At 43.4% G+C, this 22,087-nt stretch overlaps 1 protein-coding gene across 2 annotated transcripts in view; it reads right to left on the reverse strand.

Moving 5' to 3' along the window:
- Positions 1-18,514, reverse strand: part of LOC147891117 (Urb2/Npa2 family protein) — a 114,653-nt gene extending 96,139 nt beyond the window's left edge. For both annotated transcript variants that reach the window (XM_087389408.1, XM_087389409.1), the window contains exon 1: positions 17,986-18,514. In XM_087389408.1, the coding sequence (XP_087245534.1) occupies positions 17,986-18,419 (434 nt within the window). In that variant the 5' untranslated portion in view covers positions 18,420-18,514. The remainder of the gene's footprint in view (positions 1-17,985) is intronic.
- Positions 18,515-22,087: the final 3,573 nt, after the last annotated feature.

Below are 22,087 nucleotides of genomic sequence, written 5' to 3' on the forward strand. Positions count from 1 at the left end.
AAGGGGTATCGTCTCTACAATCCTGCTACACGCAAAATCATTGTTGTAAGTAGAGATGTGATATTTTCAGAAAATTCAGCTCACACTCAGGCTGATTTTCAAATGCCTTCATCTTCAGAAGATGTCTTTCAAGGGTTGCTACCCATTGCTTTGGGTTCCCCTGCTGATTTTTCTGATCCAAATCAGAATTTACAGCAACCTTCAAATGCTTCAGTTCCGCCACAGGATGTCATGCCTCCTCCACAGGCAGTGGAACAAGTGGTGCAGCAAGAAATTGCAGAGATACATGCAGCAAAAACAGTCCCAAACTGGCTGTTACAGACTCTCCGGGAGAGTAAACTTGATGCTCCGTTACCTGGCAGGACTCGCAGTGCAGCAAGGCACATGGAAGGTGCTAATTCAGTGGAATCAGCATATGCAGGTACTCTCCTTGATGAAGAGGAGCCTGCCACATTTGAAGAGGCACAAGGTAATGTGCATTGGATGAATGCCATGCACGATGAGTTGCAGTCCATTGCAAAAAATCAGACTTGGGATGTTGTGGACTTGCCACAGGGTAAACATGCTATTGGCACACGATGGGTATTTAAAGTCAAACGGAAGCCAGATGGCTCCATTGACAGATATAAAGCCAGGCTGGTTGCTAAAGGCTATGCTCAGAAAAAGGGCATAGATTATGAGGAGACTTTTGCTCCTACATCCCGGATGACCACCATCCGATCAGTAATTGCAATGGCTGCACATTTTGAGTGGAATGTTCATCAGTTGGACATAAAAACAGCCTTCTTAAATGGGGACTTGCTGGAAGAGGTGTATGTCAAACCACCTCCGGGTTTTGAAATTACAGCAAATGCACTTCAAGTCTGCAAGCTTAATAAAGCTTTATATGGGCTAAAACAGGCCCCTCGTGCATGGTATGCCAAGATACATGCCTTTTTGACCAGCAAGGGGCTGCACAATAGTCCTACTGAGAGCACCCTCTACATCAAGATGGATGGGGGGGAAATCTTAGTCATCCTTCTTTATGTTGATGACTTACTGCTCACAGGGTCCAATGACGAAAAAATTGCAGATTTCAAAACTGATTTGCAGACCCACTTTGATATGTCAGATTTGGGGCTGCTTCACTTTTATTTGGGGATCCAGTTCTCTCATGAGAGACGTGGCACTGTTATGTCTCAGTCCAAGTATGTTCAGAAACTTTTGGACAGATTTAACATGCAAGAATGTAAGCCCATATCTACTCCTATGGAACCGGAGCTGAAACTCACAATGCATGATGCAGGAGAATCAGTTGATGCCACACTTTACAGTCAAGCTGTTGGATGCCTCATATATCTCTGCAATACTAGGCCTGATATTCAGTTTGCAGTATCTCAGGTGAGCAGGTACATGCACAGCCCCAAAACTATACATTGGCAGGCAGTTAAGCGCATCTTCCGTTATTTGCAAGGCACCAAGTCTTTTGGCTTACTATTTCCCAGGGGGGGTGACTTGCAGATGCATGCCTACAGTGATTCAGATTGGGCTGGTGATTATGACACTAGGCAGTCCACTAGTGGCAATTGTTTCTTTTTGGGAAAATCTTGCATTTCATGGCTGAGCAAGAAACAATCTACAGTGGCTACCTCATCATGTGAAGCTGAGTACAGGGCAGCTTTCACAGCAACAGTTGAATGTGTCTGGCTGAGACGTTTATTTGCTGATCTTCATCTGCCTTTAGAGGGTCCTTCTCCAATTCTCACTGATAGTCAGAGTGCCATTGCAGTGGCAAAGAATCCAGTGTTTCATGCTCGCACGAAGCACATTGAGGTTCACTATCACTACGTCAGAGAGAAGTTGCATGCAGGAGAGATCAGTATGATCTTTGTGTCCACACATGACAACGTTGCAGATATTTTCACCAAAGCGCTACCACGTGAGAAGTTTGAGGCATTTCGCAGTGCCCTGAACTTATATCCGTTTGGTGATTGATCAGCCTTGTACATGACATTGGCACTGCAGGGGGGTGTTGGAATTATAGATATAATTCAGCAGTGACCAATGTAATATAATAAGTTAGTTAGGGGCACTTTTCCCTCATTTAGAGGTTTTTCGCCCTAACTGCAGTTAGTTCACTAACTATGGTTAGTGACTACTAAGGTTTTGTCACTAGGACAAAACCTTATCCTACTCACTTTGTGTTGTACTCTTTTTACACTCTATTCTATTGCAACTACAGCTTCTAAGCTTTCTACTCTCTCACTCCCTCTTGCTCTCACTATCTCCCTCTCCTTCAACAGAGAGGAGAGTACCTGGCACAAGGAAGCTTGCCTCGAGGGCAGATCTGGCAGAGAATGGCCAGGGGATTATCACGGACAGAGCAGAGCAGATCTGTGCAGCATCTCCAGCCAGGAACAAAGGTGCGATGACGTCAGCCATTGTACGGATCAGTACGGGCTGCTGCAGGGCAGTGTACGGGCTGGACATGGTGCCGGCAAAAGGGCTGCAGCATGGCGGGGGTTTGTGGGCAGGTGTACAGCCTGCAATAAGGTCTCCAGCAGCAGCAAAGGGCAGCCTAGCAGCAGCCCAAAAGGGCCTGGCTAGGGCCCTTATATAGGGCTGGTTGAGCCAGCCAACCAAGTCGGTCAGAGGGGGTCGGTTCATCCCCCTGCTGGGTCGGCCACTTCTCAGGGCCCTTTGGGCCTATAAAAGGGGGCATTTGGGCCTCCATTACATATGCTCTGGAGCAGCAAACCTACAGCAGACAGGAGCAGCAGTTAGGGCTTTCTTGAGCCTACTCCCAAGAGGTGAAGGAGACCAACAGAGAGCTGCAGACTGAGCTAGTAAGTGCTGCCTACCTAGGCTGATCTACAGGCAGTAAGGTAGAGAGAACCACTTTGGACAGAGAGTCTACATACGCTCAAGGTGGAGCACGCGGGCTCAAAGATCTAGAAGTGCTTGACATCTAGTAGGAGAACCTTTTGGTGGTATTGTATCCTATCCTACTTTGTGGACGGACGGAAATATAAAGAGTTGCTTCTATATTTGTCTCTGAGCATTGTCTATTTACTGGCTAACACATCTATGCACATCAAGTTAAGAAGTTTGTGATTTCACACCCCACACCACATTGTGTGAGCTCTTGGGCAATTCTATCAGTCTTCCGTTGTGTGTACCCTCTGTTGGGTCATTTCTAACAGAGCTACAGTAGTTTTGTAACTACGATGATTGCAAGGTAGAGGGCGGCACCGGTGACTTTCGAAGAGCTAGTTCCATTGCTGCTACAACAAGAAGCTCGAGAAAAGAAGTATGATGATTCAGATAAGGATGACAAGGCCCTAATAGCTTTGGACAAAAGCAAAGGCAAGGACAAGGGTAAGCCTGGTAAAGGCAAGCTCAAATCTGACAAAGGAGCGGACTCTTCAGATGAAGATAACAAGAAAGAGAAGAAGTGTTTCTACTGCGATGAGCCAAGACATTTTGTGAAGGATTGCAAAAACATCAAAAGGAGGAGGCAAGCTCAGAGTCAGAGGATTCAGTTCAACTGGTGGTGATAGAGAAACTTTTCTTGGTGGCTATTCCAAGTGCTGTTGAAATTAGGTACATGGATCCTGGTGTTACTGTCCGAATGTAAGACATTGAGGATTGGTTAGAAGAGTCGTCAAGATCCTTTGTGAAGGATGTCATGACAAGAGAAATCACTAATTCGTGATTAGTAGACATTGAAAACATTATTATATATTATACGCCAATGGTGTAACATGTATTTGTATTTATGATGGACACCGACTGATTTGTTATGGCGGTGGATCATCTCAGTAGATAGGACTAGTCGAGCTGGAGCCACTGCTTCAGATAGCATTGAATTTTGACATGTGATACTTATTCTATTAATAAAAATGTGCACACACGTGTCTAGGTCCTAGGGGCAATAGGAAGGGAAGGGTGCATTAAGGTGCATTGAATGATAGATGCATGGGTCATAGGCTAAGGGTAGGTGTAAATGGGAAGATGGAACTTGATTGATCTCAAGGGACATTAATGAAAGGGTATCACCCTTTCATTGTGAATCTCACGTAGCATTCTTCATTCACCTTGCATTCATCCGCCATCTTTCTCCCACCTTGCATGTAGGTCGAAAATAGAAACAAGTACTCTCACGAGGGCGCTCTTCCCCATTGGAGGGCCAATCCGCATTCAAATTCTGCATGCATTGCACACATTTGCCGTCTAAAGAAGGCTGGTTCTTCACATTTGGTATTAGAGCAGCAATAATCCACGACCGAGACAGCAAGAGGGTGTGCGGGACAGAGGGCGCGAGCGCACGGAAGGCTGCATGGAAGCGAGCTGCGAAAGGAAGGCTGCACGGAAGGCACAAGAAGAGCGCCACGCGTGGAGGCTATTCGCGGGTCGATGCGTGCGGAAACAGAAGACGCGTGCGGAACAGAAGGCGAGAAAGGTTGGGTATAAACAAGGGTGCAAGTTTTGGAGCAAGTTATTCTTGATCGCTGCAAACTTTGCATTTTGGAGGCCCTGAGGCAAGGCATTGCTTTGAATTTTTTAGTCTTTGCACAGGGAATGGGGTGCCCTAACGGGGTGACTCCCCTTCCTGTGCGAATAGACCCTTAAAACCCTTAAACCGTGGGGAAAAGAGATCCCTCCCGTTCTTTCCAACGGAAAGTCGGATTGGAACAAGATATTAAGGGGGTGATCCACCCATCAAGTACCCCCTATAACGGTATCTAGAGCACCAATCCGCTCAAAACAAGTAGCCCAAATGGAGTATACCAGTTTACAGCATAAAAACAAGGAAGAAAGGCTAAAAGAGAAGGAAGAAGAGGTCAATTGAAGTGGTTTTTCGACACAAGCGAAGCCGGAGTCAGATAAGTACCACCAACTCTACAACACTTGACTTTTGCTGTAAAATAAACCCCTTTTCTGAAATTACAGCAAATCATTTTCTCTCTAAGGGATATTTAATAATGAACTTGTCCTTTTTCCTCCGCTACCAGAAGGAGATGGGGAGAGAACACCATCACCTCCTCCTGAAGAGGATGATGTAGATGAGAGTTTTACACATATTGAGTATGATAACCCACGTATAGAATTACCTTCATCTCTCCTTCAAGAATCTCTTGATAGGGAGTTTTCCTTCAGAAATGAAGGGAGAAACGAGTTCATCCAAGAGCAAGGCACCGAGTTTACACCTTTAACTCAAAATCCCGTACACATGGATTATAATCCAAGTGCAAGAGGGAGAGAGGAGTCTCCCATTGATAAGCTGGTTTCTTAGCTTAGCCATATGATTGAACAGTCCATTATGACAAAATTAGGGACTAAGAGAGTGCTGAATTTTGGGGATGACGATTTAAGTACCCCCTCAAAGAGAGCTAAATTCCAACCTCAAGAGAGAATAGAGTCCCAAAGTATGATGGAGCAAGAGAGGCGGATAAAATCCTCAATTGGATTCGCCATTTTGAGCTATATTTTGCTCATCAAGATAAGACCGATCACAAGAAGCTTGCTCTTGCCACACTACATCTACAAAAGGATGCTTTAAGGTGGTGGTCCTTATCACAAACGAGAAAAGAGCCTATTCTTCAATGGTCCAAATTTGTAGAGCAACTTAAGGCCACTTTCATGCCTCTGAGGCATGAATAAGTATTGACCTTCCGCTGGGAAAGGTTCAGGCAATTCGATAATGAGAATAACGCTAAATTTACAGCTAGGTTCTCAAAACTCTCTTTAGAGTTACCTAAGAAGAGCGAAGATGATAGAAGGAAGAAGTATTTAGCAGCCCTAACCCCAGAAGTGAGATATGAGGTTGAGATGTTCAACCCAACCACCTTGAAAGACCTCACTAAATTGGCTGAGATTGTTGAGAGGAAATTGAATCCTCGTAAATCCTTCAACAAAGGAAAGGAGAAAGCTATTGTACAAAATGTTAACAGCCAATCACGTCCTGGATGGATACCATTTCCTTCCATGACTGACGATGAGAAGAAAAAGCTAATTAAGGAGGGTAAATGTTTCGGATGTAAGAAACATTCAGCATCAAGAGGAACCAGAACTTGAAGATGAGATTTAAGTTATGATTAAGACCCCTTCCCTTCTTTCCTTTCAGTAATACAAGAGATCGTGTACTAGCAAGAGAAGATTATTTGTAGATTATGAAGAGAAGATGCAAATGCAGAAGTAAAAGAGAAGTGTACGCAAGAGAAAGAGACAAGAGAGGATCCACACAAGAGAGAAAGAAGTGCACGCAAGAGAAAGAGACAAGTGTACTCTAGTGCCTCATGAGCTTGCGGTGGATGGATTCACACCGGGCCTATGCACTCAGATCACACACAAGGCTGAATTTTTTTTTTCACAATTCAGAAGGCCTCTTCCAATGGGACTTCATCCTCTAGGATGCGACATGAAACTAGGGATCCAGTGGTTCCCAAAGTAATCACCTGTACTCAATTAGCGGCAGGATCCCTTCACAATTGTCGAAAGACTACTTGAGCCAGCCATTATCCATGGGAGACAGAAGTATTACTAGTATTCCTCTAATTTCTCACATCCAAGCAGCCCTAGTTATTCGGAAAGGCGCGGTGTGTGCACTGGTGTATGCCCGCTACCTAGCTGAATTCAGTGCAGCCAACTCCTCTTTGGGGCAGGCCATCTCATCCAAGAATTCAAAGATATCATGCTCTAGGATGATCTACCACCACAGCTTCAGCCTCACAGATCCGAGGATCATCGCATCGAGTTAGTCCCAAACTCTACCCCTTCCAGTAAGTTTCCGTATTGTTTATCTAAATCTTGGAGGGAGACTTGGAACAACAGCTGGCTCAGTTACTGTGTGATGGGTTTATCCAACCATCCACATCACTTTTGCGGCTCCAATATTATTTGTCCAAAAAATGGATAAGTCGACACGATTATACATCGACTACAGGGCACTCAATAAGGTCACGACCAGCAATAAATTTCCAATGCCCCGCATAGAATACATCTTGGAGCGCTTGAATGGAGCAAAATATTTTTTTAAGATAGACCTTAAGAATGGTTATCATCAAATCCGAATATTTGACGCTAACATCCCAAAGACAACGTTTAGACAGAGTGAGCTCATTACAAGTTCGTAGTCATGCCATTGGGTATTAAAAATGCGCCGTCAACGTTCAATAAAATGATGTTGCGGGTGTTCGCTGAGCAAATAGGAGTGTGCTTGTTCATCTTTTTAGATAATATCTCGATCTTCTCAGCCACAACGGAGCAGCACTTAAGGGATGTGCGGAAAACCCTCCAACCTTTGTGTGCCAATCAGCTCTATCTCAATGCCTAAAAGAGTGAGTTCGGGCTGATGGAAATCTTGTATCTGGGCTATATCATTAGTGTAGATGGCATCCACTTGGACCTCAATGTAACAACGGTTATCTGGTTGTGTAATCCTGTGCTGTCCACCCGGATGCAGGGTTACAGCGTGAGTGAGAGAGTGAAAGCTAGGAGTAATAGATTCTAAAAGAGAGCTGAGAGATGACTGAAATATAGAGCTGAGAAGTGAGCTGTGCAAAACTGTAAATAGAATTGTAGCTGCAGAAACAGTACCCAAACCTTACTCCGTTTGCTGGTCCAAATCCCCAACTATTGTGCTGCGTAGACACCTTTCAAGAGGGCTGAACTGAGGTCAAGAGCTGAGGCTGATCAAAGGATCTCTGAAAGTGCCATGGCTGCACCAAGGGGCTGGAAAGGAGCTTGTAGGAGTGCTGAAGGCTGGGAGGCTGAGTGAGGAATGAGGGCATGGAAAACTGGCCGACTTTTCAGTCGGCTGTTTGGGGCTGGTTGGTTGGGCCCTTGGCCCCATAAAAGGTGGCCAAGGGAGCGATGCGGGCAGCCTATAAAGGCAGCCCTTTCCCAGCCCATTTTCTTCACTTGTTCCAGCCTTGAGGGGGCCTAGAAGGGCTCCTATCCTCGCTGGACCTAGACCTATCTCTAATCCTAAGATGGAAACACTACCCTACTGTTCTCTAGTAGGTACCAGTGAACAAGGACTGGTCTATCTGACTTGACCTAAGGCAAAGAGACTGACCTACGTAGCTTGTGCCTAACTGTCCCTGGACAAGGGCTCACAAAGGGGTCACAGCATACGACAAAATCTCCTATTAGGGAACTATTACACACTTGTCAATGTAGCCAGTGTGTCACATTGCACCCAAGTGCAAGGGTGCATGTGACCCTCGACAAGGTTCAAGCTGTTAGAAAAGACCCAACAGAAGGTACACGCAGCGGAAGACTTCTAGTAATGCCCAGGAGCTCACACAGTGTGCGGTGTGGGTGTGGAATCACAGACTTCTTTACTTATGTGCATACAATAGGTGTGCAGACTCATCAATAGACAATGAACCAACCAGGTTCAAGCTGTTAGAAAAGACCCAACAGAGGGTACACGCAGCGGAAGACTTATAGTAATGCCCAGGAGCTCACACAGTGTGCGGTGAGGGTGTGGAATCACAGACTTCTTTACTTATGTGCATACAATAGGTGTGCAGACTCATCAATAGACAATGAACCAACCAGATAGAGAAACCACCAAAATATATATTTCCGTCCACAACTATGGACACAATACAAAAGAGACAGATCCAAAGTCCCACCAATGGTGTGGTCCTCTGATCTTACGACAAGGTCCTTCTCCTATCTGCTGGCTATCTCTAGACTCGAGTCCGCGTGCTCCACCTCGAGCTTCTGTAGACTTTCCGTCCAGATCACAACACCTTGCTGCCCTGAGAGACAGCCAAGATTCAGCCCTTGAGAGCTCAGTCTGCAGCACACCTTCTACTCTCCTTCACCTCCAAGATGAGGCCCAAGAAAATGTCTTCTGGCTGCTCCTGTCTGCTGCTGGTTCTGCTGAACTGTTGGATGTGAAATGAGGCCCAGGGCCTCTCCTTTTATAGGCCCCAAGGGGGCTGACAAAAAACCGACCAGCCTGCTATAGACTGGCCGACCAGTCTGTGGCTGGTCCAGCCCTAAAAGGGCACACACCCCAGGGCTTTTGGCCCAAACTTCCAGGGCCCTTTGGCCCTCCATTCAAGGCAGGTATCCAGCCTATATAAGGCCTGCATTCTGCCCACTGACAGCCATATTTGCTGCTGCATATCTGGGCCTGCACATCCTGCCATATCTGCACCTCTGCCAGGTCCTCTTCCCAGCCACGTGTCCTGCGCCGTATTCCTGTACTTCCTGCTGTCCTGACCCGCCTGTACCGCGCCATCATCAGGGTCTATTGCAGGCCCTTCACCTGCCCACTACCCTCGCCATGCTGACGCTGTGAAGATCCACGCTTTTCGAAAATGCAAATGTGTGCAATGCATGCAGAATTTGAATGCCGATTGGCCCTCCAATGGGGAAGAGCGCCCTCGTGAGAGTACTTGTTTCTTTTTTCGACCTACATGCAAGGTGGGAGAGAGATGACGGATGAATGCAATGTGGTAGAAAGAATGCTCCGTGAGATTCACAATGAAAGGGTGATACCCTTTCATTAATGTCCCTTGAGATCACTCAAGTTCCATCTTCCCATTTACACCTACCCTTAGCCTATGACCCATGCACCTACCATTCAATGCACTCTAATGCACCCTTTCCCTTTCCTATTGCCCCTAGGACCTAGACACGTGTGTGCACATCTTTATTAATAATCATTGGCCAATGTTACATAGTTTTGGCGGTACTATTTACACCGCTTGATCGATCATAAATACAAACATATAACCGCACCATCAAATTGGCGCCTAACAATAATAAAGTTCTAATGACTATTAATTAACTAAATAATCATTTCTCTTGTCATGACACTCCCTCCTGCTTGAATGAGCAGAAGTCCTCTTCTGGATTATTGCTTGTCTCTTCCTCTTATGTGCACTTTCTCTTGTTACTTCTGCCATTGCATCGCCTCTTTGTAATCTGCGAGTATCTGTGGAAAATCTGTAAAGAACTCTTCTTCCATCCATTGTGCATCACTAGCTGGCTGGTTTTTAAACTTCAGTAAATACATATCTCTCTTCTTTCCACGAGTACTCTTCTCTTTATGGTATACGATCTGTTCCGGAGTAAGAACTTCAGTCCCATCTTCAAGTTCAGGTTCTTCTTGCTGCTGAGTATCCAAAAACGCAGAAGTATCGCCACGGTATCTCTTCAAATTGCTCACGTGAAAGATGTTCTTCATACACCAGTGGGCTGGTAACTTCAGCTCATACGCTCTGGATCCTTCTTCTGGATATAAAGCTGCTGAAATCTGAAATGGACCATAAAACTTCGGTGCTAGCTTGACATGTTTGGTACTTCCTCTCACTGACTTGATTCTTCTTTTATCAATCTTCAATAAAACCCAATCATCCTCCTTGTAATAAACTTCTTTTCTTTTTTTATTGGCTGCCTTGGATTGTTGAACCTGGGCCTTCTTAATATGTTCTTTTACCTGCTCAATAACCTGTGACATATCCTCAGCAAACTGGTCAGCAGCAAAAATTCGCTCCCCCAAGTGTGTTATTGGAGTGGGTAAACATTGCCCATAGATGATTTCAAATGGGGCTTTCTTGGTGGAAGTATGTACAGTGTTATTATAAGCAAACTCTAACATGGGTAAGAACTCTGGCCACCTTCTAGGTTGGTCATGGACATAAGCTCGAAGTAAAGTAATTATGGTTTGATTGGCATTCTCACTTTGTCCATCTCCTTGAGGATGGAAGGCTGTAGTAAATTTCAGTTTGGTTCCGAGATTCTCTAATAGAGCTGTCCAAAAGTTGCTAATGAAACGGCCATCATTATCGGATACAATGGATTTTGGTAACCCATGTAACCTGAAGATTTCCCTAATGAATAACCTTGCTGTTTCAGGAGCAGACAACTCTTTTTTACAGGGAATAAAATGAGCTTGTTTACTCAGCCTATCTATAACAGTGAAAATCTGCTCAAACTGACCAACCTTGGGGAAACCAGACACAAAATCCATTGTAATGTGTTCCCACCTTTCCGAAGGAATAGGCAAAGGCTGCAAAAGACCAGCAGTCTTACTTGTGTCAGATTTAATGCGCTGACATACGTCACATTGTTGAACAAAGGTCGAAACTTCTTTGCGAAGTTTAGGCCAATGGAAGTATCTCTCAATATTGTCAATGGTTCCTCTAATACCTCTATGTCCAGAATATGGACTCGCATGTAACTCACTCATGACTAGATACCAAAATGTTTTGGGTACACATATGGCACGTCCCAAAAATAAGTATCCATCCACAATGGAATAAGCCTCTAAATCCCCAACCTCATTACGTTGAATCTTCCCATAAATGTCAGCGAAGTCCTCATCTAAAGGATAAGCTTCAACCATTGCTCCTAATGATTTCTCCTTAATCACAGAAACGTGATTAACTTGGGGCCGTCTACTCAAAGCATCAGCTACTAAATTCTCCTTTCCCGGCTGATATTCGATATTTGGTTGCCCAAAGGATTGAATATATTCAGCCCATTTGATTTGTCTTGAAGAGACAATGGGTTGAGAGAACAAGTGCTTGATACTTTGATGGTCAGTCTTAATCTTGAAAGCAGAACCATATAAATAATGCTTCCATAACTTTAGAGCATGAATGACTGCCAATAACTCCTTCTCATACGTGATATATTTCAATTCAGCCCCTTGAAGTTTTCTACTCTCATAAGCAATGGGATGCCCTCCTTGCATCAACACTGCCCCAATCGAGGTACCACTAGCATCCGTACATACAACAAAGAACTCTTTGTCCATGTCCGGAAGTGTTAACACTGGTGCAGTCACTAATGTTCTCTTAAGCTCCTCAAAAGCTACTTGGTGAACCTCTCCCCACTCATACAAGGAATGCTTCTTCAACAAATCTGTTAGTGGGGAAGCAAGACGTGCAAAATTCTTAATGAATCTGCGATAATAACTACACATCCCTAGGAAGGATCTCAGCTCATGTAAGTTTTTGGGTATTGGCCATTCAATTATGGCCTTGACCTTTTTAGGGTCAACCCGAATTCCCTCGGCAGACACAATGTGTCCCAAATACTCTATTTCTGTCTTGAAGAACTCACTCTTCTTGATATTTAGGAACAATCGATCCTTCCTTAGGAGCTCCATCACCTTAGCAAGGTGATCCTTATGCTCTTCCTCATTCTGACTGAACACTAAAATGTCATCAAAAAAGACTATGACAAATTTTCCCAAGTAGGGTCGCAAAACCCTTCTCATCAGCCTACTAAAAGTGGCTGGAGCATTAGTTAGGCCAAAAGGCATGACCAAAAACTCATAATGTCCAGTGAGAGTGCGAAAAGCAGTCTTATGTTCATGCCCAGCTTTCATATGAAGTTGATGATAACCAGATTTCAAATCCAATTTGCTAAAAACTTTAGCACCTGTAAGCATATCCAATAAATCATCCACTCTTGGAATCGGATACCGGTTCTTAATCGTAAGTTTATTCAAAGCACGGTAATCTATACACATACGATATGATTCATCCTTCTTCTTAACCAATAATACAGGTGCTCCAAATGGAGAACTGCTTGGTCGAATCAGGCCTTTTTGCAACAGATCTTCAATTTGTTTTTCTACCTCCTCCATTTCTATCCTGTTCATCCTATATGGGGCTCTACATGGAGGGGAAGCTCCTGGCTCTAAGTCTATGGCATGATCATCTTCTCTCTCCATGGTCAATTCGAATGAGTCATCTCTTGAAAATCGATCCTCATAAGCTCTAAGGAACTCATTTCTCTTCCGATCTTCTTTTGAGATATGAAGATCTCGTGAATCCCGTATATACACAAGATTACAATCTACCCCTCTTTTTACCAATCTTTTGGCTTGGGTAGGAGTAATCAATGGAATTGTATACACGTCCCGATCCCCTACGATCCTTATGTTTTCATCCTTATGTACAAAGCAACAATGATGAGTATGAGGATGAATAGCAGGGTTAAAATCATACCGCCATGGTTTACCTAGTATCATGTCAACGTCTTGTAAAGGGGCTACTAGAAAATCCCTTCGATCTCTATATTTTTGTATACGAAAAGGAATATTTCGTACTATGGATGTGTCTTCTTCATTGTGTCCCCTAAAAGCTCCTGAAAGCGACATGTTTTTTATAGGTTCTGGTTTAAGATGGAGTAATTTTGCCAATCTATCACTTACTAAGTCATAATTACATCCATCATCTAGGAGAACCACTATTCTCTGTCCATTCACGAATCCATACACCTTAAAAAGATCATGAGGCCCAAAGGTATTGGCTGAATGGACAGCATTCACTATTGGCTCAATAGTCACAGTAGATTTCGAGGGTGACAAGGTAGAAGCCTCACCCTCCTGCTTGGATGCCTTGGCTTTCCCTTTTATTGAATTCGTCTTGGCAATCTTAGCCAAGAGAACGGGACACTTATGCCATACGTGCCCTGGCTTATGTTTCTTACAACCGAAACATTTTCCTTCCTTAATCAACTTCCTCTTCTCTTCGTCAGTCATAGAAGGAAATGGCACCCATCCAGGACGTGATTGGCTGTTCACATTCCTTACAAGAGCTTTACCCTTCCCTTTATTATTCTTAAACCGGTTTGGTTTCCTAAAAGTGGGTATATTATTGGTCTTAGATGATGACCCATACTCCTTATTAAAGGGTTTACGAGGATTCAATTTTCTCTCGGCTATTTCAGCCAGCTTAGTGAGGTCCTTAAGCGTGGTCGGGTTAAACATTTCAACCTCGTACCTTACTTTTGGGCTTAAAGCTGCTAAATACTTCTTTCTCCTATCTTCCTCACTCTTTTCGGGTAACTCTAGAGAGAGTTTCCAAAATCTGGCTGTAAAATCTGCATTACTCTCATTATCGAACTGCCTAAACCTCTCCCAACGAAAGGTTAGGTTCTCTTCATGCCTCGGTGGCATGAAAGTGGTTTTTAGTTGCTCCACAAATTTAGCCCATTCATGAATAGGCTCTTTTCCTGTTTGTAACAAGGACCACCACATTAGAGCATCCTTCTGCAGATGCAATGTGGCAAGAGCAAGCTTCTCTTGCTCGGTCTTGTCTTGATGGGCAAAGTATAGCTCAAAATGACGAATCCAATTGAGGATTTTGTCAGCCTCCCTTGCCCCATCATATTTGGGGAACTCAATTCTCTCTCGCGGTTGGAATTTGGACCTCTTAGAAGGGTTACTCAACTCTTCATCCCCGAAGTTTAAAGTCCTCTTAGTCCCTAATCTTGTCATAATGGACTGCTCAATCATATTGCTAAGCTGGAAAACCAGCTTATCAACAGGAGTCTCCTCTCTTCCTCTTGCACTTGGATTAGAATCCATGTGTATTGGGTTTTGAGTTAAAGGCGTGAACTCATCACCTTGTTCTTGGCTGGTCTCATTTCTTCTTTCATTACGAAAGGAGAACTCCCTATCAGTAGGTTCTTGAAGGAGAGACTGCTGTAAATCTATTTGTGGATTATCATACTCAAGATGTGTATAACTCTCACCTAATCCATCCTCTTCAAGAGGGGGTGAAGGTGTTCTTTCTCTCTCTCCTTGGGGTAATGGAGGAAAAGGAATAAGTTCATTGTTATATGTCCCTTCCCCTTCCATTCTTTCCTTTTATTAATACAAGAGAGAAAATGTCTTGCTGTAATTTCAAAAAAGAAGGTTTATTTTACAGCAAACTTCAAGTGTTGTAGAGGTGGTGGTACTTATCCGACTCCCGCTTCGTTTGTGTTGAGAAGACACTTAAAATGACCTCCTTTCCCTTCTCTTTGAAGCTTTTCTTCTTGTATTTCTGCTGTAAACTGGTCTCAAAACCTCGAGATCGGTCAGTCGTGATCCTTTTCCGCCAACCTCTCTTGCGACTTCCGTCGTTCGCAACTGTCGCACTCTTCTCGTCCCGCTCGTGGATCGTCGCCGCTCTGATACCAAATGTGAAGATCCACGCTTTTCGAAAATGCAAATGTGTGCAATGCATGCAGAATTTGAATGCCGATTGGCCCTCCAATGGGGAAGAGCGCCCTCGTGAGAGTACTTGTTTCTTTTTTCGACCTACATGCAAGGTGGGAGAGAGATGACGGATGAATGCAATGTGGTAGAAAGAATGCTCCGTGAGATTCACAATGAAAGGGTGATACCCTTTCATTAATGTCCCTTGAGATCACTCAAGTTCCATCTTCCCATTTACACCTACCCTTAGCCTATGACCCATGCACCTACCATTCAATGCACTCTAATGCACCCTTTCCCTTTCCTATTGCCCCTAGGACCTAGACACGTGTGTGCACATCTTTATTAATAATCATTGGCCAATGTTACATAGTTTTGGCGGTACTATTTACACCGCTTGATCGATCATAAATACAAACATATAACCGCACCATCAAATTGGCGCCTAACAATAATAAAGTTCTAATGACTATTAATTAACTAAATAATCATTTCTCTTGTCATGACAGACGCCATCTGCAGGTCCCAATCCTGTGAGGTGCTGCCCATGTGGCAGCCCCCTCTCTTTCTTCTCTCTTGGGCACATCCTGCCCTAGGTCTCCCTCCCCCACGCACTCCTCATTTGGGGGCTTACAGAGGGGGAGGTGACCTTTCCAACACAAGCAATCACGAGCTGAGCAGTCCACAACAGCTCAAGAGATCCGATCTTTTGTTGGGCTTTGCAGGCCTACAGCTCTCAACATGCCCAAATTCTCCACCACTTTAGCACCCTTAACAGATATTTTAAAAGGGGTCAAGGCTCGCCAGCAAAAGATTTATGTTACCAGCGCAGCTTTGCAAGCCTTCCACAACTACAGCTCCAGTTATGAAAATAGCGTCTTAGGATAATTCATTCCTGGTCATCATAGATGCAAGCATTGGCCATGGTCATCACAGATGCAAGCAATGTGGCCATTGGGGCAGTTTTACAGCAGGAAGATAGGCTAGTGGCTTACTATAGCAGAAAGCTCAATGACACTGAAAAGAATTTATCTATGACAGAGAATTACTCGGAGTGATCCAGGCATTGAAGCACTAGAAACTGTTCCTTCATGGCCAGACTTTCACAGTCAAAACAGATCATCTCTCAGCTTTCACATAGTTTTATCAAGCTCCATCTCTCTCAGTCTCCGTCCTCCCTTGCACCTGTCTCACTCATGCAGCTCCGCTGCATGCCCGTGGACAGCTCGATAGCCTTGCACAGTGGTCTACATTGACGGTGTGGGCAGCATTGGGCCTTGGTCGTGGTGGGTTAGTTCTTAGGGATTCATGGGTTAGCTCTCAATGTTCAAAGGGTCCTCCTCAAAGTTGCATTATGTGCTCTCTCAAAGAATGTCGTTTGTATTTCACAATTCTCCAAGTATAAAGCAAATTCTTCCCTATTTGGGGAAGGTGGGTACAAGGACCCAATCTAGTGTCCTCTCCATTTCTCTAACCCTAAAACTCTCTCTCTCCGTCTCTGTGGTGCTTACACATACGCCTTGCAATAAGATTTAAAGAGGTCTCGCAGCGATTACAGAATCGTTAGCCGTTGCATGTTACAATTTAGCATTAGCAATGATCATCGGGATGACCGCAAATTCGGCACATCCGTACATTCAACTGGCAGTTGAGGCATGGACAATCCTAAAAGACTTGTATGAGATGGCAAATACCAGTCGAGTCATAATGCTCCAAATATCCGTTGTTCAAGTTGAACATGGAAGCAGGTGACCAAGTGAATGATTTAGTCAAGGTCCAAGTGTTAAAGCATCAACTGGACACTGGATTAGAAGGTGGTCATCAATTAGTTGGCCACTCTCATGCTGAGTAAATTGCCACGTTAGTGACAACCCTTACAGCTAGAGAGAGATCAAAGCTGTTGACCTTCAAGAAGCTTGGTCCCTTGTTGATCTAAGACGAAGCAAGGTAGAGGCTGTATGAGGATGATGGCAGTGAGAAGGCCTTCAATGTCATTTCCAAAGGTGAAGATCTACATGGAGGGAAACATCCACAGGACATCCACGTGGGGCAGCAGTGTAGACTGCAATGTGGGCCACTAAACAAGTCCAAGATTTATTCTCTTCTCTCAAGGTTCTTCCATTGCATACACCTTATCCATTTCTATTTCCAATGAGTAGAGAAACAAGCCATGGGTCTAGGTTTTTCTAATAGTACCTTACCACCCTTTGAGGTTTACACCGTTGCACCCTTCGACCCTCTACTAATTAGAAGTTTTGTTTAAATCTAAGATATTCCAGATAATGTCTGTACTCTCTATTTGTTGGTCCTGGAGGGTCCTAAGGAATGACTTGGTTAGTGAGTTGCTAATTAGGGCCATACTTTTGAAGTTAGTTCATTTGGTCAATTTGACCTTGCAAATTATGGTTAGTATGAGGCTTAAATGTGGGTTAGTAGAGATTTAAGGGCTTCTAATGTGTTGAGGGTTTAAGGTTTTTGTTTGCTTGTGGAGGGCCTAAATGTTTTTTTGTCTTTTATCCTAAAGCTTTTGTCTTTTGTTAGGCATTTCTCTCTAAAGATGGAGGCTCTCTTTGTCTCTTATATAACACCACATTTATATTACTTTTGTCAAAATAGGCACTCATCCCCACTTTTATTTAATGGCCCATCCACCACACACACACACGCACGCACATACACCTTTTCACCTCTTTTCTCTCCTCTCTTTCACTCATGTATTTTTCCCGATATTCCTTCACCTTCAATTGCTTTTTCTCTTTTCTTTTCCTTCCATCGTTTCCTTTCACAAGTTATTCAAAATATTTATCGAGCTACTTACACTTGGACTTATAATGACACTCCAAAAGGCAGGGCCATAGTGGGTTCCCCACCTTGTTTCACTATGCCTTTTTGTCCAAACTTCATTTTCTTGGGTAAAGTATCTTCTAATAAAACTTTGAAAACAATTCAAAAGATTACCTATCTATGCATCTACTTAAAGCTGCATAGCAAACAGCTGCTACTTGGCTAAACGAATGCAAGATTGAAAAGAGAGAAACCTGTTTTGGGGGACTTCATGTTTCCTGAGAATCCTCAAGAGTTCAAGTGTTGAAGGCACACTCTTTGATTCGTCTTTTTGGCCTGAAGAACGCAGCATTTCATCCTGCGATGGTTCTCCTGACTCCACCTCGGGCCTTGACGACCCACTAACCTTGGTAGCTAAACCGCAATCCAGAGAGACCTTGGGTTCTCCTTCCGCTTCCGTCTCTTGCTTCGTATCAATGCGTGTCTTCTTTCTTGATCCCCGTTCAAGGCACATCCGGGATCGCTTTCGTTCCCTTGGCATAAGAAACTGCTTTTGGGCGGGGGCCTCATCCTCCAAATTCCTGCTTGTGGGTTGATGAAGAGGAGGAGGAACTTTGTGTCTGCGGGGACGTACTGGGGGGAGCTGCGAGTGACGTTGAAGCATCAACCAAGTCTTGAAATTCCCCATGGTAGGGAAAGTAAAGGAAAACAGGTTTTCTGCAGCTACTCCATAGCCTCAAAGGATGCAACGAGCTTGCCAACTCCTCGTTGCCTAAGCTTAATCATAATTATAAGGATTTGCATTTACAAGAGTGCCCATTCCAGGGGCATTATGGGCCGACCCTTTACATCGCTTGAGGGACCCTCGTCCCTTGTCCATCGCTAGCCGCCTCTCAGTATGCATGAAGTGCCATCCACTTAGAAAGGAAAGTGTGCAGCTTGGGCATTTGGTGTGTAATGCATTGGTCACTCGTTATCAAAGCCCCACTCTCCTATTTGTTAGAATTGCCACCTAGAGGGACACCATCCAGTCTGTTATAAATAGTCTTATTATAGAAGTCTCTACACATAATTAATCAACTCATGCGTTGCTGCTGCGGCACAACATGAGAGTACTTAGTCATTGGAAGCAACGTACCTAGAAGCTTGGCATTGTTGGAGGGACCCTGGAATAACTTGTGATTGCTGGTTTACCCTGTGCCCATCACTAGGCGCCCACGAAAGGGCTCTCCCTAGGCATAAAGTGCCATCCACATAAGAAGGAAGGTTTGCAGCTTGGGCATTCGGTGTGTAATGCATTGGTCGCCCGTCATCGAAGCCCCTCTCCTGTTCATTAGAGGGACACCATCCAGTCTGTTATAAACAGTCTTCTTATAGAAGTCTCTACACATAATTAATCAACTCGTGCGTTGCTGCTGCAGCACAACATGAGAGTACTTAGTCGTTGGAAGCAACGTACCTAGAAGCAGCATCAAGCCCGGGTGCATTGCACCTTCTTGTGTCACCATTGCACCTTATCCAGAATTCTAAAATGGGTGAGACAAGTGGGTGAGGGGTGGGAGCGTGTTCGGCAAGGCTTGTGGGGGGGCTGGAGAGGGTGTCATGTGGCAAGCCCTTTGTGCCACTTTTTGAGTTGTTTCCTTCTTTTATTTTAAATCTTATTTTAGGAGCTTTGTGAAGGTGACACATGTAGAGGAAGATAGCATCGAGTTCTAGAGAGGAACCAACATCGATTATATATAACATAGATATTAAAGTGATTTCCAACATGTTTTCTCAATATTTTGTAATGCTATAAGCTAGATCATTGAGATTGGAATGGTTTTTGGGATGTTGGTTTGGGGGGCCAAGCTTAAGTTCCTTGTTTTTTGCCTTAGTCCCATTTGTAGAGTTGCTTATTTGAGGATCAATGTTGTGAGCATGAGGCTTAATCAATCATGAACATGAGACTCAATTAATCGTGGACATGGCGTTCTCCTATTGTACACACGATGTGGAGGCCTCTTCTTCATGGGAGGAGAAGGTCCTTACTTTGCATATGACTGGGTGGTCTTTCTTTGAAAACAGTACTTTGTAAGGATTTTGAAGAATTTTTCAATGTGCACTCTTTAAAAATTCAACTAGAGTTTTGTGTATGAGTATGCATTGTTGAGGATTCACACCATACTACTTTTAGCATACCACGAAGTTGGCTTTTGCAAGCAAGTAAGTGGATATTTTTTTGAAAGTCGATAATTCTTTCTTTAGAATTAAGTTTGTAATAGTTACTGGTTTACTTTTTGGTTAGGTTTTAGTTGCTCATTTTCTTACACGATGGATCATGTTCTTATGATTGCTTCTTTGGTGTTTTAGACATATTATGTGTTTTGGTTCATTATATTATCCTTCATTTTCTTACATGATTTATCATGTTCTTATGACCGCTTCTCTAGTGTTTGGCATATTATGGCTTTCCTTTGTTGCGTTGGTGTTTTCTTTTATGTTGCCTCTTGTGATAAACATATATTTGCTTGAATGTCTTTTGCTTCTCCTTTTTAATGATGATATGGTGTGGTTTAGTAGTCTAGGATCAAGTCACCTAGGTTGCTCTCTTGGAATAAGATGATTATTTGAGCCATCTATCTTGTCCATTCATGTCTATATCAGAGAATTGAGATCGCATGCTCCCTTTCACTATCAAATAGCTTGAAGTCTCAAATATATTAATCTTGTGATGACTTTTAAGAGGAATGTTTCAAGTAATAAGCATGTCAATTAAGTGACATGTTAAACCTATCTATTACTTTTTAAGTGCTCCCATTCAGCGCTTTTTTTTCAAATCATTGCAACCGTTAGATGTGTAGCGATCTTTAACAACCCACATGAGCAACTATACATTATAGATTTGTCTCCTGAAGAATCCTTAGCTTTACTTTATGTAAAATGGCCCAATCCACTCCTCTCCCATGACATGATGGGCCATTTTCAATGGCTGTTTGATAATATTTATTTAAAAAAACAAGCATCAAAATGAGCATAAATACCCTGATGTTGTTAGCATCATTAAAAGTACAATTGAAAACCAATCAAAGGTTGGACCCCAAAGAAAAATTGTGTACTTTTTTTGGCAAAAAAAAGATATCCTTTATCAAGGAAATCAAATGTAGAGGAACAGGACTGCCTCCTGTGTCAGGAAGGCAAAAGCTAGTCAACTTCTCAAACAATAGCTTATACAAAAGCTACTTAAAACGGTGAAAAAGGACATGCATTTGCTAAGGAATCTTAGTGTTTGATTCAAGTCATCTACTATCTCTTCATGGCTTAGAGTTTGGAGCATAAGATTTAACATTTAGCATTTAGCACTTGCAAACCTTCCTCCTCTCTAGTAAACCAATTTAGAATTTAGGTCCTCTAATGTCAAATGGACCTTGCTCTTCTCCTACAAAATGATTTAAGGTTTAGGGATTAGGGTTTCTCTTGCAATCCCTTCAGGCCATGGGAATAGGTCCAATCTTTATTTTCTACATCAGGAGATTGTTGTGGCGAATGCTTCAGCAAAGGTTCATGTAAATGGTGAAATGACACAATATTCCCCCTTGAAGGTCTATAAGATAGGCTGCACCATATAACCTTTACTTTTTTCTATTACTACTGATGCACTGGGCTAGCTCCCACAAGATAAGATACAAAAGGGAAAGTTACAAAGAATTGAGCTACCTTCAAGAAAACACCTTGTCAATCAACACCCAGGACACAACAAGATGTCAAAGGGGTGATAGAATGCCCTGAGATATTCTACAGGTCTCTGATTAACCACTCAAAGTCAAGGTGATCTACACTATGTGTTATTTATTAGAATACTATAGTCTACATTGACATTGAGATGGTTGAGAATGTGCTCAAAGTTCCAAGAGGCATTTGCAAGCTAGTTTCCTAGAATGTCCATGGAAGAAATAGGGTGTCATTAGTGAATTTCCCCTTGTGCAAGCTACTAAGGATGACGGATTCAAGGTTTCTAGCTTGCCAAGACGTGGAATTTTTGAGTCAAAGCTGATTAACAAAACCATGTTAAACAATGCAAAGAATAACTTTGAGTGCAAGTCTCCATTTGGCCAACAAGGATGGGACACCCAAGTTTGTGCTCATATGTGCCAAAAGGATGAGGAGTTACAAAGGCAAAGCGGATAAGTTGATGAAGCACACTTGACTATGGTATTTGATCAACATCTCAAGGTGGGGACGTTGAAGCTAAGGTAGAGTGAGCACAAGTTGAGGTAGCTACACCACACACAAGGGAATTGCAACTTGCCAACTAAGGAAGTTGATGAAAAGGCAAAGGAAGTTGAAAAGTTGCCTATGGAGGAGAGGAAGAGAAGA

Source organism: Dipteris shenzhenensis, chromosome 18, assembly GCF_047967505.1.
Source record: "Dipteris shenzhenensis isolate YYH24624 ecotype China chromosome 18, Dip_SZ_1.0, whole genome shotgun sequence".
Classification (NCBI taxonomy): Eukaryota; Viridiplantae; Streptophyta; class Polypodiopsida; order Gleicheniales; family Dipteridaceae; genus Dipteris; species Dipteris shenzhenensis.